The sequence below is a fragment of the Pelophylax lessonae genome (genome assembly GCF_965119305.1).
Source record: "Pelophylax lessonae genome assembly, chromosome: 5".
In the NCBI taxonomy this organism is placed as follows: Eukaryota; Metazoa; Chordata; class Amphibia; order Anura; family Ranidae; genus Pelophylax; species Pelophylax lessonae.
Window position 1 is genome coordinate 23,524,499 of NC_138772.1, and position 27,554 is coordinate 23,552,052.

Below are 27,554 nucleotides of genomic sequence, written 5' to 3' on the forward strand. Positions count from 1 at the left end.
TTGGTGTCTGCCAGACCCCAGTACCGCCATCCATTGTCGATGGTCGACTGTCTTGTAATGACAACCGATGTGACTGAGAAGCCACCCGGCTGTCATTACAAGGAGCAGGAAGGGACGTCCCCCCCCCCCCCTCACGCCTTCCGCGGCTCGCCCGGGTCTCCTGTACCACTGGGAGACCTGGGCAACCAGCCTGCGTGGCGCCGAAGACCCAATAAAAGCTGCATTCGGCACTGATTGGGTCTCCATGCAAAAACCAAGTCTTTAAAGTCTTTAAGGTTACTCAGACCCCATAAACATAAATGATTATAAGAACAAATGGACAGTTTTAATCAAATTTGACATGACATTAAAACAATCCCTTAATTAATCAAAGATTCCGGGAATAGATCTTTCTATGCCAAACTAGACATTATGCCAAACTTGGACATTTCTCAGAACTAACTTTTAAAGTCCAAATACTTTTAGTCCAGCTGCTTTATTACTAGGAAATCCAGAACACAAGTTACTTTAGTTCATCTACCTTATTCCAAGGAATCTGACAAATACATGCACTACAAGTTATGTATTAAAGTTACAATGAGAAGTTTACAATGTCCCCTTATGCATACAGAAGAAATCCTGAACACAGTATTAGTAGCTGTATAGTAAACACTATAATATTTGTCAAAGAGAGCCGTGCCACTTCGGGGACTCACACTCCTGATTGGCTTTTGGAAGCAGCCGGAGCCATTGACTCCAGCTGTTGTCAAACACAGCCAGTGAGCAAATCAGGAGACAGAGGGGGCGGGCTGAGTCGTAGCTCCATGTGTGAATGGACACACAGAGGGGGCTCAGGAGTGCACCTGCTTGGTGCTTGCTCTGGGGGCACCCAGCAGGAGGGAGGAGCCAGGAGTGCCAGCGTGGGACTCGAGAAGAGGAGATTCGGGGGTGCTCTGTGCAAAACCACGGCAACAGAGCAGGTAAGTATAACATGTTGTTTTGTTTTTTTTTTTAAACTTTGATTTATTATCGCTCTAAAGCGAGATGACAGGAAGAAAGCAGAAGGCAAACATCAGAGTAAATGCAGATCTATACAATGTCATTTTTAAATAGAGATTTAATAGAACTTTATGGTATTATTAATAATAATAATAATAATAATAATAATAATAATAATAATAATAATAATTATTATTATTATTATTATTATTATTAATATTATTATTATTAGTTAATATATTAGCAACATTGCAGAATAACAGTTTTAGGCACTTAATAGATTACATTAAACAATGAGGTTGATTTACTAAAGGCAAATATACTGTGCATTGCAAGTACAGTTGCTCCAGAGTTTAGTAAATTAGGTAAAGATTGCTTTTTTCCAACGGATTGTGGGGGAGAGCAGTTTCGGCACCTCCAGAACTGAATGTATGTAATGGCAAGGAGTGCTGGGGTGTGCTGAAGGGTCTATTGATGCTGGCTGCTGGGGAATCTATTGTTCTTGGATGGGATCTTTTTTGTGGAAGAAGGGGGTCTGTTGTTGCTGGGGAGGTCTTCTGTTGCTCATGGAGGATCTATTGTTTCTGGGGCGGGTCTCATGTTGCTTGGGGGTCAGTTGTTTCTGGGAGGGATTTACTGTTGAGGGTGGGGTCTTTGTTGCTGGCTGCTGAAGGGTCTATTGATGCTGGCTAGTGGGGAATCTGTTGTTGCTGGAGGGAATCTATTTTTTCAGAGGGGTCTGTTGTTGCTGGGGTGAGTCCCATGTTGCAGGGGGTTAATCGTTGCTGGGAGGAATCTACTGTTGAGGGAGGGATATATTGTTGCTGGCCGCTGGAGGGTCTATTGATACTGGCTGAATGTTGCTTGGGTGGATCTATTGTCGCTGGGGTGTCCATTAGTGATGGCTGGTGCTCAATTCTTTTGTTTGGGGGGGGGGGCAAACAAACCTGTCCCCCTCACTCCCCCCACCCTCATTGTTTAATCAATCGATCACCCACTCGATCACCACTTCATTCGCCCGTCACCTGCCAGGCTGCCCGCCAGCCCCTGAACTTACCCCATCCAGGTCATGGCTTCAGCGCCTTCCTTCCAGCATCTCCTCCTGAGTTCCAGCGGGTGTTTTTCCTCCCAGTCAATCAGGTCTTAGAACTCCCGACAAATCGGGTTTCAAGATCTACTTCCTGATTGGCTGGGAGGAGAAGCAGAAACACATTAGCGAATATTAATTCGCTAATGTCACACAAGTGGGTGGGGTCAGGGCACAGTGCTCTGTGCCCAGACCCTACCCTTTTTGAAGCTAATTAGAGCCTCAGGCTCTAATCATGTGCTTAAAAAAAAAAAAAACATTGAAATCCATGCATTCGGTGCCCTGCATGGAGATTATGGGCCAGGTACATGGATTAGAGGGGCGGTGCCCCTGCACCCGTTATGAGCAGCCATCACTGGTAGATCTATTTTACTGTCTTTATTGTTATCATTAACAAATTCCATACAAAATAAACCACAAAATGATACTTGGTTCTGTATTCTCTAAAAGGAGCAGTACTGGGAGGTGGGTAAGAAGGTGGAACCAAGGGACAGTGCTTGGAGGTGGGTAGGGTGCGGAGTCAAGGGGTCACTCAGAAGGGAGGAGTTAGTTCCTGCACCTATTCCCACTTTGCAAAGAAGACCCAATCACATGCAAGGAGAATTAAAAAACTGTATTTTTGTTTGTACATTGTTGGATGATAGAAATTATCAGAGCTTCCCCTCAGATCTAGAGCAAATGTACTTGCAGTGCACAGTATATTTGCCTTTAGTAAATCAACCCAACTGTCTCACTCAAATTATTGACCTTGTTGCAGTTTACCGTTATTTTCTTGGTGAAGGCCCCTTTAGAACAATGGAAATACTTTGTACAAGATGTATAATCACTGAGTGTGTTTTGTTTTTCTTTCTTCAGCCACAAATATCGCCAGAAGCGGGGAAGCCTCGCAGAGTTCTACTTTTTTGCAGGATCCTATTGGTTATCTTTACGCTTCGAAGGCCATTGATGGTGTGAACGACACCAACATTCAGAGCGGCTCCTGTACGCACACAAATAGAGACCCATCACCCTGGTGGAAGGTAGACCTGAAACAGAAATATGCAGTGACTATCGTTGTAGTTACTGGCCGGTCCGAATACATTAATTCGCGGTTGTTGGGTGCTGAAGTCAGAGTTGGAAATTCTCCAGACAATAACAACCCAGTGTAAGTACCACAGGGACACTGTAAGGGATTGTGTCAATGGGCTTTGGACTTGTGTCAATTTCATCAGTTTGAAAGGCTTCTGAGATCATTCAGAATTTTACCTTCTGCTGATCTGCAATAACTTGCTTCAAGAGAGGTTTGCATTCCCATAGACTTGTAGGAGACAAAAGCCTCATGACACAAGCCATAAGCACCACCCTGAACCCAAAATAAGAGACATTATTGCATGACTTGATTTTATATATATATATATATATATATATATTTGAAAGAGAATGTAAACATTCTGAGAAAACGGTTGGACCATGATATTAAACACAAATAACATTAAACACAAAGAAAAATTATATCAAGCCTACTGACTATCTTATGCAGCACAACTTCTCTTGGTTTGGTCCCTCACACCATCTCCCAGCACCACTGTGCTTTTCTGCAGCCCTGCACCTCTCTGCTTTTTCTCTTGGATCTCCCTGCTGCTCTGGCCCACTCCCCAGATGCTGGGCAGAGACCTCCTCTCTCCAGAGTGCGTCCCTAAATCACTGTCAGCCGAGGCAATAGGAATGCGCAGCACGCTTCGCGCATGCGCAGTAGGGACCCGCCGGTGAAGCCGCATGGCTTCACTGCCGGGTTCTCTTACCGGCAATGGGGGCAGCAGCACCCGACAACCAACGGAAACATTGGCTGCGGTGCCGTGAACGCTGGACTCCAGGACAGGTAAGTGTCCTAATATTAAAAGTCAGCAGCTACAGTATGTGTACAGAATGTAAATTACTCCAAAAATATAAATTAAATTTAATTAAACACAGAGTCCATAAAGAAATAAAAAGTCCAAAGGTGTGTATATTAGTGCACAGAGACAGAATCCTCCACCGCTAAATAAATAATTGATCCTTCCACCGTGTTGAGGTGCAAAATCACAGGAAGACGTCATCTATGACGAAAACGCATCGGGAAGGCGTGCTGACGTCACCATGTGGTACCCGGAAGTCGGGCGGCTGTGTTCCCGGATCCTGCCGATTACCAGCGCTGTTTGTTCTTTGTACATGTGAGTGTTTTACCTTTTACAATAAATGTCTACCTTTACATACTTGACCATGGCGGCTATTATTTTTTCATGATCATTGCCGGATTGTGGATTGCCCGGGTTCTCTATGTTGCGGTGTCTACTATCTTGCTGGTCTGAAGTGGAGTTGCCAAGGGTCCCGGTTGAGCTGATTGGATATAGATCTCTCATGAGCCATATATGCTTGAATATAGCCTCTATTTGGTAAGCGCATTAGCGTGATTTTGCACCTCAACACGGTGGAAGGATCAATGACTTATTTAGCGGTGGAGGATTCTGTCTCTGTGCACTAATATACACACCTTTTGGACTTTTTATTTCTTTATGGACATTGTGTTTAATTCAATTTAATTTATATTTTTGGACTTTTTTACATTTGTTGATTGCACGATTATTTGATTATGCATTAACCTGATAGCTAATTTGTTATTTTTTTGGGGTATTTGTTTTATTACTTGTATCATATAGCGCAGCTTTATCTTTACTATTTATTTGTTACTTTGGTGTTTCCCACTGTAGCTGCAGCTTTAATCTAATTTAATTAAATTTTTCACACTTATTGATTTTTTGTGCTTAGCGTGTTTTTTTTTATTACACATGTGTACAGAATGTGTAGCTGCTGACTTTTCATTTTTGGAGGGGGTGGAGGGGGAGGTGGAACTCCGCTTTAAGGACCAAGCCTATTTCTGACATGTTTTTTACAAGTTAAAATCTGTATTTTCTGCTAGAAGATTACTTAGAACCCCAAACATTATATATATATATATATATATATATATATATATATATATATATATACAGTATCTCACAAAAGTGAGTACACCCCTCACATATGTTTAAATATTTTATTCTTCCTTTTCATGTGACAACACTGAAGAAATGACACTTTGCTACAATGTAAAGTAGTGAGTGTACAGCTTGTATAACTGAACTGATGGGACCAAGATAAACGTATTTGGTTCAGATTGTGTCAACCACTTTGAGCCCAGTTTGGACATTTTTACCTAGGGGTGTACTCACTAGTAGAGTTGAGCGGACACCTGGATGTCCATGTTCGGCGGGTTCGGCCGAACTTGAAAAAAAAGTCCGGGTCCGTGTCCCGGACTTTTTCCGAACTTTACCCAGACACGGAACCCCATTGAAGTCAATGGGGACCCGAACTTTCAGGCACTAAAATGGCTCTAAAAAACCAATGGAAAGGGCTAGAGTGCTGCAAATGGCAGCAAAATGTAGTTAAGAGCATGGCAAGTGCTCTTAAAAAAATTCCCCTTTAAATTAATGTTTTAATAGCAGATTAGAGCAGCAATCTGTAGTGAAATATAGCTGAACGCTGCACACAACAGACTGATAAAAATAGATTTTTTTCTCCCTCCTCCACAGTGGGCTCAAGTGAGGGCAAAAAGATTGTTCACTGCACCACCCCTCACACAGCAAAATCAATGTAGACTGTCCCTGCCTAATCTCCAGCCTGGCCCTAATATGCTCGATAAGATCGTTCACTGCACAACCCCCCACACAGCAAAATCGATGTAGAACACTGACCCTGCCTAATCTCCAGCCTCGCCCTAAAATGCTCTAATAACTCTCCCTGCCTGCACTCCGACCTGTCCCTGCATTCTTTTCGGACACAATTTTTAACAGAATCACTGTCTGTCCCTAATCAGCAGCCAGCACGTATGATGTGTGCTCTGTCCCTAAACTACAGCAGAATGACGCGGCGCGCTGGGGGCTTTCGAACTTATAAAGACTTGGTCACATGCTTCAGATGGTCAATCACAGCTACTAATTTATTAATAGGCATGGCTGTGATGGCGCACACCAGTTAAGCGCTTGTTGATTGGCTGTTGAAAGCCCGCCATTAAAAGCGTGCCATTACATACAAACCCGGAAATAAAATGACCGAACACGGATTTTAAACCCGAACATACAGTAAAGTTTTCGGGTCCGTGTTCGGGTAACAAAAATCCAATTATTCGGTACGAACCCGAATAATACAGTCCGTGTTCGCTCAACACTACTCACTAGGGGTGTACACAGGGGACAGCAAATTTACACTGTTATACAAGCTGTACACTCACTACTTTACATTGTAGCAAAGTGTCATTTCTTCAGTGTTGTTACATGAAAAGAAAGAAAAAAATATTTACAAAAATCTGAGGGGTGTACTCACTTTTGTTAGATAATGTGTGTGTGTGTGTATATATGTGTATATATGTGTGTGTATATATATATATATATATATATATATATATATATATATATATATATATATATATATATATATATATATACCGTCAGGTCCATAAATATTGGGACATCGACACAATTCTAATCTATATGGCTCTATACACCACCACAATGGATTTGAAATCAAACAAACAAGCTGCGCTTTACCTGCAGACTTTCAGCTTTAATTTGAGGGTATTTACATCCAAATCAAGTGAACGGTGTAGGAATTACAACAGTTTGTATATGTGCCTCCCACTTTTTAAGGGACCAAAAGTAATGGGACAGATTAACAATCATAAATCAAACTTTCACTTTTTAATACTTGGTTGCAAATCCTTTGCAGTCAATTACAGCCTGAAGTCATACGCATAGACATCACCAGATGCTGGGTTTCATCCCTGGTGATGCTCTGCCAGGCCTCTACTGTAACTGTCTTCAGTTCCTGCTTGTTCTTGGGGCATTTTCCCTTCAGTTTTGTCTTCAGCAAGTGAAATGCATGCTCAATCAGATTCTTGTCAGGTGATTGTCTTGGCCATTGCATAACATTCCACTTCTTTCCCTTAAAAAACTCTTTGGTTGCTTTCACAGTATGCTTCGGGTCATTGTCCATCTGCACTGTGAAGCGCCGTCCAATGAGTTCTGAAGTATTTAGCTGAATTTGAGCTGATAATATTGCCCGAAACACTTCAGAATTCATTCTGCTGCTTTTGTCAGCAGCCACATCATCAATAAATACAAGAGAACCAGTTCCATTGGCAGCCATACATGACCACGCCATGACACTACCACCACCATGCTTCACTGATGAGGTGGTATGCTTTGGATCAGAGCAGTTCCTTTCCTTCTCCATACTCTTCTCTTCCCATCACTCCGGTACAAGTTGATCTTGGTCTCATTTGTCCATAGGATGTTGTTCCAGAACTGTGAAGGCTTTTTTAGATATTGTTTGGCAAACTCTAATCTGGCCTTCCTGTTTTTGAGGCTCACCAATGGTTTACATCTTGTGGTGAACCCTCTGTATTCACTCTGGTGAAGTCTTCTCTTGATTGTTGACTTTGACACACATACACCTACCTCCTGGAGAGTGTTCCTGATCTGACACACATACACCTACCTCCTGCAGAGTATTCTTGATCTGGCCAACTGTTGTGAAGGGTGTTTTCTTCACCAGGGAAAGAATTCTTTGGTTATCCACCACAGTTGTTTTCCGTGGTCTTCCTGGGTCTTTTGGTGTTGTTGAGCTCACCGGTGCATTCTTTCTTTTTAAGGATGTTCCAAACAGTTGATTTGGCCACACCTAATGTTTTTTGCTATCTCTCTGATGGGTTTGTTTTGTTTTTTCAGCCTAATGATGGCTTGCTTCACTGATAGCGACAGCTCTTTGGATCTCATATTGAGAGATGACAGCAACAGATTCCAAATGCAAATAGCAAACTTGAAATGAACTCTGGACCTTTTATCTGCTCCTTGTAAATGGGATAATGAGGGAATAACACACACCTGGCAATCGAACAGCTGAGCAGCCAATTGTCCCATTACTTTTGGTCCCTTACAAAGTGGGAGGCACATATACAAAATGTTTTAATTCAGACACCTTTCACCTGATTTGGATGTAAATACCCTCAAATTAAAGCTGAAAGTCTACAGTTAAAGCATGTCTTGTTTGTTTCATTTCAAATCCATTGTGGTGGTGTATAGAGCCAAAAAGATTAGAATTGTGTTGATGTCCCAATATTTATTGACCTAACTGTATATATATATATATATATATATATATATATATATATATATATGTGTGTGTGTGTGTGTGTGTGTGTGTATATATGTATGTGTATATGTATATATATATATATATATATATATATATATATATATATATATATATATATATATATATATATATATATATAATGTAGCACCCTACAGGTAGGTGCTAGGTAGATGTATATTGGCCTTGTCTGCCTAACAGCAGGGCTGTGATTTTTAGTCAGGGTGTCATGGCTTCCAAATGTGCCTATTGGGAGGGAAATATCCCCACTGGCTCCTATGAGAGGATTCTAAAAGGACAATGAAGGAAGCCTAATCAGGGTGCACATCCAGGCTTGTAACTACCCCAGGAGGCAGATTTGGCTGCAAAGGATCTGGGAGTGGGTATGAGTCTGGGGGAGGTGCGTGGCACGGTGTCTTTGGCGGGAGCAGAGTCCCAGGAGGGAGAGTGCGGCTGTCCCTCTCCTCCTGTCTGAGGAAGCGGATGCCTCGGGGTGTCGCCTGAATATACAGAGAGTGCTGAGTTGAGCTGAGGGGATCCGGTGTGCTGAGAACCTGCGGAGAGTCAGAGGGGTCCAGTCCCAGGAAAGCCTTGAGGATTGCCCCTGGGGGTCTGCCTAGTGTCAGAGGGGACCACTCCGGTAGAGGTTCTGGGATCCGATACCAGCTAGCAATGAAAGGGGGTACCTAGGTTGAGGACCCTGAAGTGACAGAGGGGGGTACATAGTCAGTGGACCCTGAAGAGTTCAAGGTTAAAGGGGCACCAGCAGTTTGGGCCCTGAAGTGTTAATGTACAGTGTGAAGTGTACAGTTCAGTGTGTGCAGCGTGAGGTACACAGTGTCAAGAGATGCAGACATACAGGAATCTACACAATTCTACCTCAAGTCAGTGTTCGGCCTGAGAGAGTGACTTTGCAGTGCAGCAGTGTCAGTAATTTCTACACTCTTCAGTCCTGGATCTTCTGGACTAAAAGCCGAGGATTCAGCACTTCAGTGTTCTACAAAGTATTCTCAGTGTTAGTGAGCATTGGTTGGCACCGGCTGACATCAAGAAGGCGCCAACGGGTGTTTTCAGGAGTAAAAGTCCCAAGTTTATACAGTTAAGCCTCAAGGAGTATCCCACTCATTCCCTTCTCCCATCCCCTTAAAACAAATAAAAACCACAAAAAAAGATGCCGGAGTAGTTGTCGCTTCAGTTATTATAGTATATAGAGGGGGATTAACCGCGCTTAAAGAAAATAATATTGAACAGCAGCAACTTCAAGTGTGACCACACCCTGTAGAATATTTGTAAATTAAGTTGCGCTAAGTGTGATAAATGGAGATGTAAAGTCCATAAAGTCCCAATAGTAAATGATGATGACAAAATCCTAGATGTAATCCTGGACCAGACTCCCTTAAGGGTATAGGCTTACCAGATTCAGGTAAGAGAAAAGCAGATGCTCAATGAATCTTGTCACCTTGATAGAAGATCCAGGCCCACGTGAGCGGTAGACTCAATGGTCATTGGATCATGAAAAAAATGTAAAATACGCAATAGCGTAAAACCCAACAAATAGGTAAATATCACCAATGTGACTTGAGAATAACGTGTGTAAAAATTAGACCACCACCAAAGATTCTTATTATCAGTGGGCAAGTGTATATTAAAGAAAATGGTGTGTGTTAAATACCCCTTACCAAATATAAATAAGGGTAGGTGTATATAAACCAATAAATAATTCCAGCTGAAGTTGCCTCTTACCAGACGACTATAATGGATGTGCCAAAGTGAAAAAAACAATGATGAAAGATAGGTGTAGAACCATCACCAGCTAGATGAGCCTCTTACCATGTGAACGAAATCAAAATGTGTAAAATCAGATTCCAATAAGACACCAAGATTCAGTACCGAAAAGGAACCAGTAGGGGTCACCTCTTACCAGATCTTTAGATCAACCACGCTTGTATGATATTAATTGGTTGGGGGTCCGGCAACAGACTCGAGCAACTGATCCTCAGATGTTCCCAATGTTCACCATTCAAAAAGAGAGAGAGAGGCTCCCATAGCGTAAAACAGTAAAATTTATTCCAAAAATAAAAGCAAGAACACTCACAGAAACCAGGATGGAATGAGCAATTGTATACAGCCGCCGGCCGAACGGCTTCGCTCGCCCGCACTCTCTGGTCGCGATCGGATGACGTCAGTACGCCGTGCCCTGACGACGTTTCGTCACAGATGACGTTTTCAAAGGTGCGGACGGCGTACTGACGCCATCTATTTATGCGGGGAGGTAAACAGAGACCGGAAGCGAACGAGCACCGCTCCGCCATCTTGGATGGGGGAAACCAAGAACGGGACGGAAACTCATTCAATATCCAGAGATTGATACCTAAAAAACTATGTATGAAAACAGCATTGAAAGTTTCACATAACCCGCAAATTAATTATACCAAACACATGCTAGTTAACATAATCAAATGTCGAATGGTATACATAAATAACCACATAAATGGATCGAGTATGCCGCCATCTAGAGGTTATGAATAAGTATTGCCAAGCTAAACATCATAGTCACAATATAGCCACAATATCACAATATAGTCACAATAGGACAAGCACTCTTTTTAACCCTCACAATATTATAAAATTATGGAGGGAAAAATTATTGACATTGGTGAGATTTCATCTTATGTCCATTTTTAAGTACAGTAAAACTCAAACATCTGTTGGTTGAAAAACTTAATCTATATGACTATCAATTGGATAAACCAGAACTGTGTAGGGCAATTAAGATACCTCAGATATTAACACTTGCATGCTAATTACATAAATTTGATACTGTTCTCTGACTGTAACAATAAAAAATATTAAAAATATTATAAATAAGAAGGGGAAAAACTAATTAGTTAAAAAAAGGAAAAAAGAGAACCCTAATGGAATTGGATTGACTAAGCATTATTTATAAACGCGTTTACCTCAATATCGACATTGAGTCCAAACGGTACATAAGTTTTGACCCGGTGAATCCAGGTCATCTCTAGCTTTGAGATTCCTCTAACTAGAGGTTCACCTCTCCAGTGGGGTACAAATTTATCTATCCCAAGAAATAAGGTATTTCTGGGATTTTTATTGTGGACAAGGGCATAATGTTTGGACACTGAATGCTTAGGAAAACCTTTGAGTATATTTGATATATGTTCATTCAGTCTTACTTGTAGCGGTCTTTTGGTACGTCCTATGTATTGAAGCCCGCATGGGCACTGGAGTAGATAAACAATGCCAGTGCTCATGCAGGAGATAAATGGCTTAATGGCATGAACTCTGCCTGTACTGGTAGATTTGAATTCTTTAACTGTTCTACATTTGTTGGAACTGAAAGAACAGACTCGGCATCTGTTGCATTTGTAGAATCCTAGAATAACTGTAGAATGTAGAATAACCTCTAGATGGCGGCATACTCGATCCATTTATGTGGTTATTTATGTATACCATTCGACATTTGATTATGTTAACTAGCATGTGTTTGGTATAATTAATTTGCGGGTTATGTGAAACTTTCAATGCTGTTTTCATACATAGTTTTTTAGGTATCAATCTCTGGATATTGAATGAGTTTCCGTCCCGTTCTTGGTTTCCCCCATCCAAGATGGCGGAGCGGTGCTCGTTCGCTTCCGGTCTCTGTTTACCTCCCCGCATAAATAGATGGCGTCAGTACGCCGTCCGCACCTTTGAAAACGTCATCTGTGACGAAACGTCGTCAGGGCACGGCGTACTGACGTCATCCGATCGCGACCAGAGAGTGCGGGCGAGCGAAGCCGTTCGGCCGGCGGCTGTATACAATTGCTCATTCCATCCTGGTTTCTGTGAGTGTTCTTGCTTTTATTTTTGGAATAAATTTTACTGTTTTACGCTATGGGAGCCTCTCTCTCTCTTTTTGAATGGTGAACATTGGGAACATCTGAGGATCAGTTGCTCGAGTCTGTTGCCGGACCCCCAACCAATTAATATCATACAAGCGTGGTTGATCTAAAGATCTGGTAAGAGGTGACCCCTACTGGTTCCTTTTCGGTACTGAATCTTGGTGTCTTATTGGAATCTGATTTTACACATTTTGATTTCGTTCACATGGTAAGAGGCTCATCTAGCTGGTGATGGTTCTACACCTATCTTTCATCATTGTTTTTTTCGCTTCAGTTATTACACCCAGGGTCACAGCTCACATGGGCTAGGAAAAGTACTGGTACTAACGGCAGACCCACATCAGGCCATAGGCCTGGAAAACCTGCTACATATATATATATATATATACTGCAATCACTGAGCAGCAAATGATATCACCTGGGATGTATTTCAGTTATCTTGCAAATCTGGCCTGTTAGTGGGCCCTGTAGGCCAGGGTTGAAGACCACTGCCCTAGGGAATAAAATGGAGATCATTGCAATACTTTATGTCACATTGTAATTGCGCAGTGGTCTTACAAATGCAATTTAAAAAAAAAAAAAAAGACAGAAAACAGTAAAGTTAACCCAATTTTTTTTGTATCATGTGAAAGATTATGTTACCCTAAGTAAATAGATAGCTAACATGTCATGCTTCAAAATTGCACATGCTCATGGAATGGCGACAAGCTACGGTACTTACAAATCTCTTTTGGCGACACTTGTGTATTTGTTCGCTTCTGCCCGCAAGCTTGGAGGGACGGGGTGCTTTAAATTTTTTTTTCTAATTTATTTTCCTTTATTTTTATACTGTTCCTTTAAAAAAAAAATGTAAACATCTCTTGTAATAGAAATAAGCATGGCATCTTCTCTTTAATGAGAAATCTGGGGTCAAAAAGACCTCAGATCTCTCATTTACACTTCTGGACCAGAAGGATTTGCCCCCTTAATGACCAGGCCACCTTTTTCAAATTGGCACTGCGTGACTTTAACTGACAATTGTGCGGTCATGCAATGCTGTACCCAAACAAAATGTATGTCCTTTTTTTGCCATAAATAGAGCTTTCTTTTGGTAGTATTTGATCACCTCTGCGCTTTTTTTTTTTTTTTGCGATATTAATAAAAAAAGAGCGAATATTTTGAGAAAAAATTACATTTTCTACTTTTTCTTTTAAAAAATATCCAATATACTCAATTTTTGTCATATATTTAATGCATTTAGCTACATGTCTTTGACAAAAAAGCTCAATAATCGCATTTTTATTGGTTTGCTCAAAAGTTATAGTGTCTACAAACTATGGTGTATATACTGGAATTTACGCAGCTTTTACTTTCTGACTGCCTATCTCATTTCTCAAAGTGCTAAAATGGCAGGGCAGTACAGACCCCCCCCAAATTACCACTTTTTGGAAAGTAGACATCGTAAGGAATGTCTTGAGAGGGATGTTGAGCCCATTGAATATTTAATTTTTTTGTCACAGGTGTTTAAAAAAGAATAAAAAAATATATATATTTTTTTTACACAAAGTTGTCATCGAAATGATATATTGTTCACGCATGCCATGGGTATATGTGTAATTACACCCCAAAATATATTCTGCTGCTTCTCCTGAATACAGGCATACCACATGTGTGAGACTTTTTGAGAGCCTAGCTGTGTACGGGACCCTGAAAACCAATCACCACCTTCAGAATTTCAAAGGGCGTAAATTGCTCATTGCACTTTCTCACTATCTATCACGGTTTCGGAGGCCCTGAAATATCAAGATAGCACGAAACCCCCTCAAATGACCCCATTTTGCAAAGTAGACGCTCCAAGATATTTGCTGAGAGGCATGGTGGGTCCATGGAATGTTTTATATTTTGCCACAAGTTTTTGGAAAATTATTATTATTTATTTTTTTACACAAAGTTGTCACTAAATTATATATTGCTCACACATGCCATAGGTATTTTCGAAATGACACCCCAAAATACATTCTGCTGGGCGTAAATTGTTGATTTCACTCCTCACTACCTATCACTAGAGATGTCCTGAACTGTTCGCCGGCGAACAGTTCCCTGCGAACTTTGCATGTTCGCGTTCGCCTCGGCGGGCGAACATATGCGATGTTCGGTCCGCCTCCTATACATCATCATTGAGCAAACTTTGACCCTGTACCACACAGTCAGCAGACACATTCCAGCCAATCAGCATACCCTCCCTCCCAGACCCTCCCACCTCCTATAAAAAAGCAAGGGCAGCATCCATCTTACAGTAGATTCATTCTGAAGCTGCAGAGTTAGTTAGAGCAGGGAGAGGGCTGCTGTTGCTGCTGAATTGATAGGGAAATCATTAGCTAGGCCAGTGTTCTGTGTCCACTCCTGCTGTAAGGACAGCATCCTGACAGCACCCCAAAAAGCCCTTTTTAGGGCTGGTAATTCAGTCTGCTTTTATTTATTTATTTCTATATATTTATCAGGCATTTTTGGAGGCAGGCATGACTTTTTTGGGATTAGTGTCGGGGGGGGGGTCTAAAAAGTGCACCTGTCAAGTTTCAGCTCTGTAGCATGCCCAGAACCAGAAAAAAAAGATCATATAGGTGTAAAAGGAGGGTGCCACCATCCCTGCTCTACTGAAAAATTATCTTTTTTTCTGGTTCTGGACATGCTACAGAGCTAAAACTTCACATATACACTTTTTAGACCCCCCAGACACTAAATCACACAACAGAAAGTTTTTTTAAAAATTGTCATTTTTGATAGAGAGCCAATTATTGGAAAAATTAAAAAAAAAAAAAAAATTCTTTGGATTTAGTGTCTCGGGGGTCTAAAAAGTGTACATGTGAAGTTTCAGCTCTGTAGCATGTCCAGAACCAGAAAAAAACATCATATAGGTGTAAAAGGAGGGTCCCACCATCCCTGCTCTACTGAAAAATTATCTTTTTTACTGGTTCTGGACATGCTACAGAGCTGAAACTTCACAGGTACACTTTTTAGACCACCCCCCCCCCCCAGACACTAAATCACACAAAAAAAGTTCTTAAAAATTGTAATTTTTGATAGAGAGACAATTATTGGAAAAATTAAAAAAAAAAAAAGTCTTCAGATTTAGTGTCTGGGGGGTCTAAAAAGTGTACCTGTGAAGTTTCAGCTTAGTGCTTAGGGTTAGAGGGTTAGGGTTAGAGGGGTAGGGGTAGGGTTACTAACTCTAACCCTAAGAATCTCACCGTGACCCTAACCCTATCCCCTAACACTAAACCTAACCCTAACCCTCTAACCATAACCCTAACCCTCTAACCTTAACCCTAACCCTCTAAGCCTAGCCATAAAAATAACCCTAACCCTAAACCTAACCCTAGCCCTAACCCTAGCCCTCTAACCCTAAACTTAACCCCCTAACCCTAGCCCTAACCCTAACCCTAGCCCTAACCCTAATTCGTAATTTTTTTCTGGTTCCGGACATGCTACAGAGCTATAACTTCACAGGTACACTTTTTAGACCCCCCAGACACTAAATCCAAAGAAATTTTTTTTATTTTTTTATTTATTTTTTTTTTTTTAATTTTTCCAATAATTGGGTCTCTATCAAAAATGACAATTTTTAAGAACTTTTTTGTGTGATTTGGTGTCTGGGGGTCTAAAAAAGTGTACCTGTGAAGTTTCAGCTCTGTAGCATGTCCAGAACTAGAAAAAAAAAATTAGAATTAGGGTTAGGGCTAGGGTTAGGGTTAGGGCTAGGGTTAGGGTTATTTTTAGTGCTTAGTAGGGATGATCGAACGGTTCGGGTCGACCATCGGTTCGACCCGAACATTGGATGTTCGATATTCGGCCGAATACCGAACTTTTTGCGGCAAAAGTTCGGTATTCGGCCACCAGAACCGCCCAAAATGCACTGGGACAGGAACTGGGCTTTAAAAGCCCGTGATTGGCCCAGAAACGTCTGCAAAAGCCAATGAGGGGGCAGGAGTCTCCTAGGAACGTGATTGGAGTGACTACGGGGACCAGAGGCCAATCAGGAGTGAATACGCCCCACACTATATAAGATGGCCCCGCCTAACCCCTAGCACAGTTATCCAGAGCCTGTTGAAGAGAGTTGAAGCAGTTCTGTCTGACTCCTGCTTGCTACACTACATTTCCTATATATCGAGTGGTTCTAAAGCTCCATATAGCAGAATTGTATTTAGCTTACAGCCAGTGTAGTTAGATACAGCGATTGTGCTGGTTCTTAGAGTTACAAAAAAAAAAAAAAAAACTTAAGGGACAGTGTCAGTCTTCTGCTGTATGGAGCTTTCTATTTAGTGGAAAGGGATATCTAGTGTAGTTAGGGAACTTTGTACTACATTAGTTAGATTTGAAAATTTAGTTTCTGTAGGGAAAGTGTGAGGGTTCTGTTTAGTGAGCACGTGGCACAGTGCTGCTCTATCACAGCAGGTATACGTGCTTGCTAGGCAGCAAAATACAGTGACAACTTAACACCTGTTGTTCAAAGCGTTAGGTGCACTGTACAAAAGCCTTTGCAACTGTGCGTGACACGCAACTGCTGTGCTGTATCCAGCGACAACTGTGGGTCGCATAGCAGTGTGCGTTTTTCACCGCACACAGTTGCCAACGCATCAGTGACAACCTAACGCCTGTTGTTCAAAGCGTTAGGTCCACTGTGCAAAAGGCTTTGCTACTGTGCGTGACACATCTTCTGTGCTGTATCCAGCGACAACTGTGGGTCGCATAGCAGTGTGCGTTTTTCACCGCACACAGTTGCCAACGCATCAGTGACAACTTAACGCCTGTTGTTCAAAGCGTTAGGTGCACTGTACAAAAGCCTTTGCAACTGTGCGTGACACGCAACTGCTGTGCTGTATCCAGCGACAACTGTGGGTCGCATAGCAGTGTGCGTTTTTCACCGCACACAGTTGCCAACGCATCAGTGACAACCTAACGCCTGTTGTTCAAAGCGTTAGGTCCACTGTGCAAAAGGCTTTGCTACTGTGCGTGACACATCTGCTGTGCTGTATCCAGCGACAACTGTGGGTCGCATAGCAGTGTGCGTTTTTCACCGCACACAGTTGCCAACGCATCAGTGAGAAATATGCCTGGTAGACCAAGAAAAGGCATACGTGGCCCTGCTGCGGAAAGGGGCACAGCTTCTAGGGTGTCTAGAGGCAGGGGTGGACGTGGTGGTCAGTCCTCAGCCAGGCCACCATTTGGATTGTTCTCCGGCAGTGGCCAAGCTATACGTCCACAGTATGTACAGGAGGTGGTGGACTATATGAACAAACCCTCATCATCGGCATCATCTGCAACTACAGTGACCCAGGCAGAGAAAAGTGGTCAGTCTTCTGCAGTTGTCAGAACAAATACAGATGAGTCCATGTCCACCTCATGTCCTCCCTTAGACCTAATTTCAGACATGGCAGAGGAGTCAGCTGAGCTGTTTGACCACAGTGTCGGCCATCTACTCCAGCCTGATGCTCAGTCCTTTATGGAGTCTGATGTTGGGTCTGAGTTTGAGGAGGAGGCAGAGCAAACAAGAGGGGAGAGCAGACGGCCCGCTCCATCTAAGGCCGCACCTGTTGTCTCCCAGGCCAGGCCTGATGCTCAGTCTTTGATAGAATCAGATGTTGGGTCTGAGGTTGAGGAGGAGGCAGAGAAAACAAGAGGGGAGAGCAGACGGCCCGCTCCATCTAAGGCCGCACCTGTTGTCTCCCAGGCCAGGCCTGATGCTCAGTCTTTGATGGAGTCAGATGTTGGGTCTGAGGTTGAGGAGGAGGCAGAGCAAGCAAGAGGGGAGAGCAGACGGCCTACTCCATCTAAGGCCGCACCTGTTGTCTCCCGGGCCACTATACACACCTCATCTTGCTGGGCCTTTTTTGAGACATCCCATGCAGATAAAACAGTTGCGATCTGCAAGATTTGTAAGAAGGGTATAAAACGTGGCAAAAATGTCAACCACCTGGGTACAAGCTGCCTAAACAGGCATTTGACAACCCACCACTCGGCCCGTTGGCAGGAGCATTTAAAGAACCCACAAAAGGGCCAAAGATTGGTCAGTCGGCCTCCTAGTTCTCCTCGCGCTCCTCCTCATGCTCCATCTGCTCCACCTGCTCCACCTGCACATCAGTCTGTTCCTGGCCCTGCTATAGTCACTCGTCACCTGTTGGCAGCCTTCACTGGCAGGGATGATGATATAGCAGGCAGTGTCGCATCTACCTCCAGCACACCACCAGCTGTATCATCTAGACGCCAAATTTCGATTCCACACATGCTGGAACGAAAAAAAATGTATACTCCCCGCCACCCACATGCCCAGCGTCTAAACAGTAGTTTGGCTAAACTACTGGCTCTGCAACTATTACCATTTAACCTGGTAGAGTCTGCTCCCTTCCGTGACTTCGCAAAATGTGCAGTTCCACAGTGGCAGGTGCCAAGTCGGCATTACTTTTCCCGTAAGGCCCTGCCATCCCTATACCAACATGTGGAAGGCAATGTAGTGTCGTCCCTGGCCAAGTCAGTCAGCCGTAAGATACACTTGACGGCTGACACTTGGTCAAGCAAACATGGGCAGGGACGGTACATTTCTGTCACTGCTCACTGGGTGACACTGCTTGCCAGTGGAAGGGATTGTAGCCAGGGCTCGGTGCTGCAGCCAGTGTTGCCCCCACGTCTGCAAACAGCTGGTGGTGTCGCTGATCCGGGTAGATCGATCACTTCTACCCCCTCCTGCTCCTCCTCCTCTACCTCCTCCATGCCCTCCTCTGCAGAATGGTCCTTTGAATATGATGAGGTACCACGTAAACGTTCAAAGGGCTATTCTATGTCTCAGGCCAAAAGGTGTCACGCAGTGCTGCAGCTTGTGTGTCTAGGGGACAGGCAGCACACTGCCCCTCAGATTCTTGGGGCTCTGCAGGCACAGGCCCAGAGGTGGTTGACACCACGCCAGCTGCAGCCAGGGATGGTGGTTACTGATAATGGGTCAAACCTCCTGGCCGCCCTTCGTCAGGGAAAGTTAACCCATGTGCCATGCCTGGCGCATGTCCTGAATCTCGTGGTACAGCGGTTTTTGAACTCGTACCCGGGAATGCAGGATGTGCTAAGGATGGCAAGAAGGGTGTGCAGTCACTTCAGGCGGTCGTACAGTGCCACTGCACGTTTGGCCGAAGTGCAGCGCGAGTTTCACCTGCCGGTACACCGCCTCATCTGTGACATGCCCACCCGCTGGAACTCCACCTTGGCTATGCTGCAGCGCCTGTACACGCAGCAGAGGGCCCTCAATGAATACCTATGCGAGTACGGCACCAGCACTGGCTCTGCGCGCCTGGGCTTCTTTTCACCACGGCAGTGGCTTTTGATTAAGGATGCATGCGCTGTCCTCTCGCAAATTTGAGGAGGCCACAAGGATGGTCAGCCGGGACAGCGCATGCATCAGTGACACCCTACCGGTACTGTTTTTGTTGGAGCACACTCTGCGTGGCAGGGCACTGGAGGCAGAGCAGCAGGAGGAAGAGGAGGACTTCCTTGCCTCTCAAGGCCCCCTTTATCCTGAGAATCCTGACCCCATTATGCCTAGCTCCCAGAGGCCCGAGCAGGATCCAGGGGTGGAAGAGGAGGAGGAGGACGATTCTGCGGGAACTTTTGCAGGGTTTGAGGAGGAGGAGGAGGAAGACATGCGGCAATCTGCAAGGCCTAGTTTGACTCCCTCGGGACACTTTGGAGTAGTACGTGGCTGGGAGGAGGAGGAGCCCGTTGAAGATAATGTCGTTATGAGTGACCCCGAGGAGTCAGCTTCTCAGGCCTTCGCTAATTTGCGACGCATGGGAAACATCATGCTCCAGAGCCTGCGAAAGGACCCCAGAATCAAGGCCATTAAAGAGACTAACCACTATTGGTTGGCCACCCTACTTGACCCCCGGTACAAGTGTAAAGTCTCGGAGCTTTTCCCATCCACCCATAGAGTCCACAGGATCAAATCCCTTGAGGACAGTCTCAAGAGGAATCTGGTGAACATGTTCCCCGACTCCCGTAGGGTGCAGGGGCGGGGACAACCTACCATGGATTCTACTGGTGGTCACGAGAGGAGCGTTGGAGAAGGCGTGCGGTTGACGGATGCCTTTCGGTCTTTTTTTAGTCCTCACCGCCCAGGCCTCTCAGCTGCCACATCGCATCGACACCGTCTGCATCACATGGTGGACGATTACGTGAGGGCACAAAGTGACACAGAGGGCTTTTCATGTGACGAATCCGATCCACTGGCATACTGGGTCTTAAGATTAGACCACTGGCCAGAACTGGCCCAGTATGCCATGGAGTTGTTGGCCTGCCCTGCTTCCAGTGTCCTATCGGAACGGCATTCAGCGCAGCAGGAGGATTCGTCACAGACCATCGAACTAGACTCTCCACCGACTCAGTCGACCGTTTGACATTCATTAAGATGAATCAGTCGTGGATATCAAGCTTTGATGCACCTGATGCAGACCTTGTAGACTAGGCTATCGTTGTGATGTGGCAGTTGAGCCTCAGTTTAAGCCTGGACCATGGTGCCACCCTCAAACCCTCCTCTCATTCTCTTTACGTTCACAGAACCTCATTTTGGTTATGACAAAAACGACAATGTTTGCGCACCTGTTCCACAGGTGCACACCTTTACAATTTTTGGGCCTCCTTCAACACCAGCTCTTTGGGGTTAAGGTGGGGAGGCTATGCTAAAACAAAAACGACAATGTTTGCGCACCTGTTCCACAGGTGCACACCTTTACAATTTTTGGGCCTCCTTCAACACCAGCTCTTTGGGGTTAAGGGGAGGCTATGCTAAAACAAAAACGACAATGTTTGCGCACCTGTTCCACAGGTGCACACCTTTACAATTTTTGGGCCTCCTTCAACACCAGCTCTTTGGGGTTAAGGTGGGGAGGCTATGCTAAAACAAAAACGACAATGTTTGCGCACCTGTTCCACAGGTGCACACCTTTACAATTTTTGGGCCTCCTTCAACACCAGCTCTTTGGGGTTAAGGTGGGGAGGCTATGCTAAAACAAAAACGACAATGTTTGCGCACCTGTTCCACAGGTGCACACCTTTACAATTTTTGGGCCTCCTTCAACACCAGCTCTTTGGGGTTAAGGTGGGGAGGCTATGCTAAAACAAAAACGACAATGTTTGCGCACCTGTTCCACAGGTGCACACCTTTACAATTTTTGGGCCTCCTTCAACACCAGCTCTTTGGGGTTAAGGTGGGGAGGCTATGCTAAAACAAAAACGACAATGTTTGCGCACCTGTTCCACAGGTGCACACCTTTACAATTTTTGGGCCTCCTTCAACACCAGCTCTTTGGGGTTAAGGTGGGGAGGCTATGCTAAAACAAAAACGACAATGTTTGCGCACCTGTTCCACAGGTGCACACCTTTACAATTTTTGGGCCTCCTTCAACACCAGCTCTTTGGGGTTAAGGTGGGGAGGCTATGCTAAAACAAAAACTACAATGTTTGCGCACCTGTTCCACAGGTGCACACCTTTACAATTTTTGGGCCTCCTTCAACGCCAGCTCTTTGGGGTTAAGGTGGGGAGGCTATGCTAAAACAAAAACTACAATGTTTGCGCACCTGTTCCACAGGTGCACACCTTTACAATTTTTGGGCCTCCTTCAACACCAGCTCTTTGGGGTTAAGGTGGGGAGGCTATGCTAAACAAAAACTACCATGTTTGCGAACCTGTTCCACAGGTGCACACCTTTACAATTTTTGGGCCTCCTTCAAAGCCAGCTCTTTGGGGTTATGGTGGGGAGGCTCCGCCAACACCAAAACTACCATGTTTGCGCACCTGTTCCACAGGTGCACACCTTCATAATTTTTACGCCTTCTTCAACACCAGCTCTTTGGGCTTACAGTGGTATGGCTCCGCCAACACCCAAACAACAATTTTTGCGCACCTGTCACACAGATGCATATCATTGTAATTTTTTTCCTTACAAAGGCAATTATTGCTTTCATTACCAGCACTTTCATAGGGATATGGTGTCAAGGCATCGTCCGCACCACCAAATGCCCAATTTTTAAGCATCCTTTACTTCTATTCAAAGTCAAGAGACAACAGTATTCATCCAAAACATCTCTAATCTTGTTCACTCTGCACTACATTGTGGCCCCTACCCCTAACCCTCAATGTATCAGTGCATATATGTCTGTTTCTTGTGAGATTTCAAGTTAAAGTGCACCAAACACCATTTTACATGAAATAAAGTGCAATTACATATATCTTTGGACTTCTTGAAACATTTGGTAATAAAAGCCCCATTGTGGAAATACACCCGTTAATTATATGCACATTTAAAGAGACAGCACCTTTTTCCAAAAAAACCTCTAATCTTGTTCCCAGCGCACTGCATTATGTCCCCATCATACACATTGGCTGAGCCGTTGATTAGGAGCAAAAGAAAGGTGCGGTTAAGCAAAAAAGTCATTTTTGAAGGTTTGGTATGCTGTAATTCTGGTTCTGGACATGCTATAGAGCTGAAACTTCACAGGTACACATTTTAGAACCCCCAGACACTAAATCCAAAGAAATCTCTTTTTTTTTTTTTTTTTTCAATAATTGGCTATCTATCAAAAACGACAATTTTTAAGAACTTTTTTTTGTGTGATTAATAGTCCCTGGGGCATGACCCAGAACCCTAGGCTCTTTTTTAGGGCATTTATTGGGTTTTAGGGCTTAAAAATGGTGTTTTTTGATTACAGAAGTTCGGGTCCCATTGATTTCAATGGGGTTCTGAAATCCGAACCGAACTTTCGTGAAGTTCGGGTGTTCTGGTCGAACCGAACTTTTCAAAAGTTCGATCATCCCTAGTGCTTAGGGTTAGAGGGTTAGGGTTAGAGGCGTAGGGGTAGGGTTACTAACTCTAACCCTAAGTATCTCACCATAACCCTAACTGTATCCCCTAACACTAAACCTAACCCTAACCTTAACCCTTAAAGCCCAGTTCCTGTCCCATTTTGGTCGGTTCTGGTCTGTTTGCGGTTGTTTGCGGTGCGTTAAACGGGGAGTTTGGTCTGTCAGAGTTTGGTCTGTCACTGTGAAGTGGGCGTAACCCTTACACTACCTGATCGATACAACATCATACCTGATCGTGTGCACACGCTGGATGTTTTAAAGCACGTTATTCCAAACAATTTAGGAATGTTAGGTGATTTATGCTCTTTATGGATTAAAACCCGACTCTGCGTCAACTACGTAATTTTCCATGGGAGTTTTGCCATGGATCCCCCTCCGGCATGCCAAAGTCCAGGCGTTAGTCCCCTTGAAACAACTTTTCCATCCCTATTGTGGCCAGAAAGAGTCCCTGTGGGTTTTAAAATTCGCCTGCCTATTGAAGTCTATGGCGAGTCGCAATGTTCGCCGGTTCGCGAACATTTGCGGAAGTTCGCGTTCGCGAACATTAAATTTTATGTTCGCGACATCACTACCTATCACAGTTTCGGAGGCCATGAAATGCCAAGACAGCACAACCCCCCCCCCCCCCCAAATGACCCCTTTTTGGAAAGTAGACACCCCAAGCTATTTGCTGAGAGGCATGTTAAATGGTTTGCAGATCTCACTTTTTGTCACAAAGTTTTGAAAATTGAAAAAAGAGGGAAAAAATGCATTTTCCTTTTGTTTTCTTCATTTTCCAAAATAAATGAGAGCTGAAAAATACTCACTATGGATCTTAGCAAATACCCTGGGGTGTCTACTTTTCGAAAAGGGGTAATTTTGGGGGGGGTCATGGCCTTCAAAACTGTGATAGGTAGTGAGGAGTAGAATCAACAATTTACGCCCTTAGAAAGCCTGAAGGTGGTGATTGGATTTCGGGGACTGACAAAAAGTCTCACACATGTGGTATCTCCATACTCAGGAGAAGCAGCAGAATGTATTTTTGGGTGTCATTTCAAATATATTCATGGCATGTGTGAGCAATATATCACGGGTGACAACTTTGTGTAAATAAAAATAAAATAAAATAAAAAAATAATTTTCCCGAAACTTGTGGCAAAATATAAAATATTCCATGGACTCACCATGCCTCTCAGAAAATAGCTTGGAATGTCTACTTTGCAAAATGGGGTCATTTCAGGGGTTTTGTGCTATCTTGAAATTTCAGAGCCTCTGAAACTGTGACAGGTAGTGAGGAAGTAAAATAAGCAATTTACGCCATTAGAAAACCTGAAGGTGGTGATTGGATTTCGGGGTTCCGTACACAGCTAGGCTCCCAAAGTCTCACACGTGGTATCCCTGTACTCAGGAGAAGCAGTAGAATGTATTTTGGGGTGTCATTTCACATATAGTGATGTCGCGAACCTAAAATTCGCCGTTCGCGAACGACGAACGAGAACATTGGCAAATGTTTGCGAACCGTCGAACCGGGCGAACCGCCATAGAGTTCAATAGGCAGGCGAATTTTAAAACACACAGGGACTCTTTCTGGCCACAATAGTGATGGAAAAGTTGTTTCAAGGGGACTAACACCTGGACTGTGGCATGCCGGAGGGGGATCCATGGCAAAACTCCCATGGAAAATTAGGTAGTTGACGCAGAGTCGGGTTTTGATCCATAAAGGGCATAAATCACCTAACATTCCTAAATTGTTTGGAATAACGTGCTTTAAAACATCCAGTGTGTGAATACGATCAGGTATGATGTTTTATCGGTCAAGTAGTGTAAGGGTTACGCCCGCTTCACAGTGACAGACCAAACTCTGACAGACCAAACTCCCCGTTTAACAACAGTCAGTCAGTCCATTTGCACAACCGCAAACTCCCCATTTGCACAAGGTTGGATACCAAGCTAGCCATGTCCCGTTCCTTGTCCTCACTGACATCATTGAAGGTCTCTTCCTCCACCCAGCCACGTACAACACCAAGGGTCCCCGAAAGGTGACAACAAGCCCCCTGGGACGCCTGCTGTGGCTGGTATTCCACCTCCTCAAAGCCACCTTCCTCCTCTGACTTCTCTTCTTCAGACTCCTCTCTCTGCGTTGCCACAGGTCCAGCAATTGACAACGACAAGGCTGCTTCTGGTGGTGATGGGGACCACAACTCTTCCTCTTCATGCTCATCTACAGCCTGATCCAGTACTCTTCGCAGGGCACGCTCCAGAAAAAACGCATATGGGATGAGGTCGATGATGTTGCCTTGGGTTCGACTGACCACCAGGGTTGTCACCTCCGCAAAAGGACGCATGAGCCTACAGCCATTGTTCATGAGCATTCAGTAAGGCGGCCAAAAAATACCCAGCTCCGCAGAAAGAATGAAAGAAAATGAATGTTTTTTCTATGAAAAATTATCCTGCGGATCGCTTTTGGTCTGTTCACAATGAAGCAACGACCTTATCATCTGGGGTGTGCCAACACACTCCTAGAGGTGATCGCTTCATTGTGATACGCAAGCCCCTTCACCACGACAAGGTAACGATCACGAAGGGGAATTGACTAGGGTTGAGCGGACACCTAGATGTCCGTGTTCGACGGGTTCGGCCGAACTTTAAAAAAAAGTCCGGGTCCGTGTCCCGGACTTTTACCGAACTTTTCCCGGACACCGAACCCCATTGAAGTCAATGGGGACCCGAACTTTAAGGCACTAAAATGGCTCTAAAACACCAAAGGAAAGGGCTAGAGTGCTGCAAATGGCAGCAAAACGTAATTAAGAGCATGGCAAGTGCTCTGCAAACAAATGTGGATAGGGAAATAACTTAAAACAACAAAAAAAAACAGAAAAATAAAACAATGTTCTTCTTCATCTCTGAAGGACGAGGCCCATATGGAGTAGGAGGGAGGTTGAGGTGGTGGTGGATGTGGCGGTGACATAGGCGTGCGCACAGGGTGTGCTGGGTGTGCCTGGGCACACCCTAATCACCTAGGGCACATAGCATTGCCAGTGAGGAGATGGGAAAGATCTCCCTGGGACCTGCTCTGCTCTATTTCTCCTTGCCTACAGGTACATGGCCCCGATACATTACTCTCCCTGCTGGCAAACACATGCATGTGTATTTCAACTTTGGGGTGCACACCTTAATGCAATAGGCTGCGCACACCTATGGGCGGTGTAGGTGGAAGCGGCGGTGGAGGAGGACCAGGGCCGGATTAACAGCATCATGGGCTTGGTGCTGAGGATTTTGAAGGGCCTTAGGGCCGTGCCTTGCCATGCACCCAGAGGAGGAAGGGTGCAGCCATGCATGCCTAATTCAACATGGGATGCTGTCTCTGAAGCCCATAAACACATCCATGCATCGCCAACTGTCCCTCCTTGTCCGGCCTTCACGCTGTGTGGGGAGGTTCTGAGGGTGCTGCCTGGGGAAGCGAGCATAGAAGCCAGACTTCTGTGTTTACAAGTGACAGAAGAGCGGTAACAGTGAATATGGCCAACCCGGGGCCTATATAAAAGGTAGGGGCCTGGAGCTGCAGCTCCAATAGCCCCTACATTAATCTGGCCCTGAGGAGGAGGACGAGGTAGCCAACACTGCTTCTTTTCACAAATTTTAAATGAGGGTACACCCCAAAAGAGTGAGAAAGAGCAAAAATGGAACAATGGGTGGGTAAGGTCGGTATCCATTGCTATTCTGCATAAGGTACGGAAAAGTCCCGTGGGATCCATGCCTGGTTCATTTTAATGAACGTGAGCTTGTCCACATTGTCTCTGGACAGGCGGCTGCGCTTGTCTGTTATAACGCCCCCAGCCGTGCTAAATACCCGTTCAGATAATACACTGGCTGCAGGGCACGCCAGCACCTCCAAGGCGTAAAGGGCAAGCTCAGGCCATGTGCCCAATTTGGAGACCCAGAAGTTGAAGGGGGCAGACCCGTCATTCACTACATGTAGGCGTGTGCACACATACTGCTCCACCATGTTGGTAAAATGCTGCCTCCTGCTAAGACGTTCCATCTGAGCTGCTGGTGCTGCTGTTTGTTGTGGCGTGCTGACAAAGCTTTTCCACATTTCGGCCATGCTAACCCTGCCTTCTGAGGTGCTGGCGGTGCCCTGGTTGCGTTGGCGACCTCCTCCTCCTCCTCCTCTGCCTTGTGCTTCCACTGTGGCCCCGCTGTCAGATGGGAATGCCAGCAGCATGGCGTCTACCAGCGTGCGCTTGTACTCGCGCATCTTGCGATCGCGCTCCAGTGAGTGAATTAAGGACGGTACGTTGTCCTTGTAACGGGGATCCAGCAGCGTGGCCACCCAGTAATCAGCACAAGTTAGAATGTGGGCAACTCGGCGGTCGTTGTGGAGACACTGCAGCATGTAATCGCTCATGTGTGCCAGGCTGCCCAGAGGCAACGAAAGGCTGTCCTCTGTGGGAGGTGTATGGTCCGTGTCCTCTGTATCCCCCCAGCCACGCACCAGTGATGGCCATGAGCTGGCCTGGGTGCC

At 44.7% G+C, this 27,554-nt stretch overlaps 2 protein-coding genes across 2 annotated transcripts in view; both read left to right on the forward strand.

Moving 5' to 3' along the window:
- LOC309556415 (fucolectin-like) overlaps nt 1-27,554 on the forward strand; it is a gene marked incomplete at both ends in the record, with an annotated part of 1,212,026 nt that overhangs the window by 849,255 nt on the left and 335,217 nt on the right. The window lies entirely within an intron of this gene.
- LOC309555549 (fucolectin-6-like) overlaps nt 1-27,554 on the forward strand; it is a gene marked incomplete at both ends in the record, with an annotated part of 58,080 nt that overhangs the window by 15,582 nt on the left and 14,944 nt on the right. The window contains one exon of the mRNA XM_082257614.1: nt 2,921-3,209. Coding sequence (XP_082113740.1) covers nt 2,921-3,209 — 289 coding nt within the window. The remainder of the gene's footprint in view (nt 1-2,920; nt 3,210-27,554) is intronic.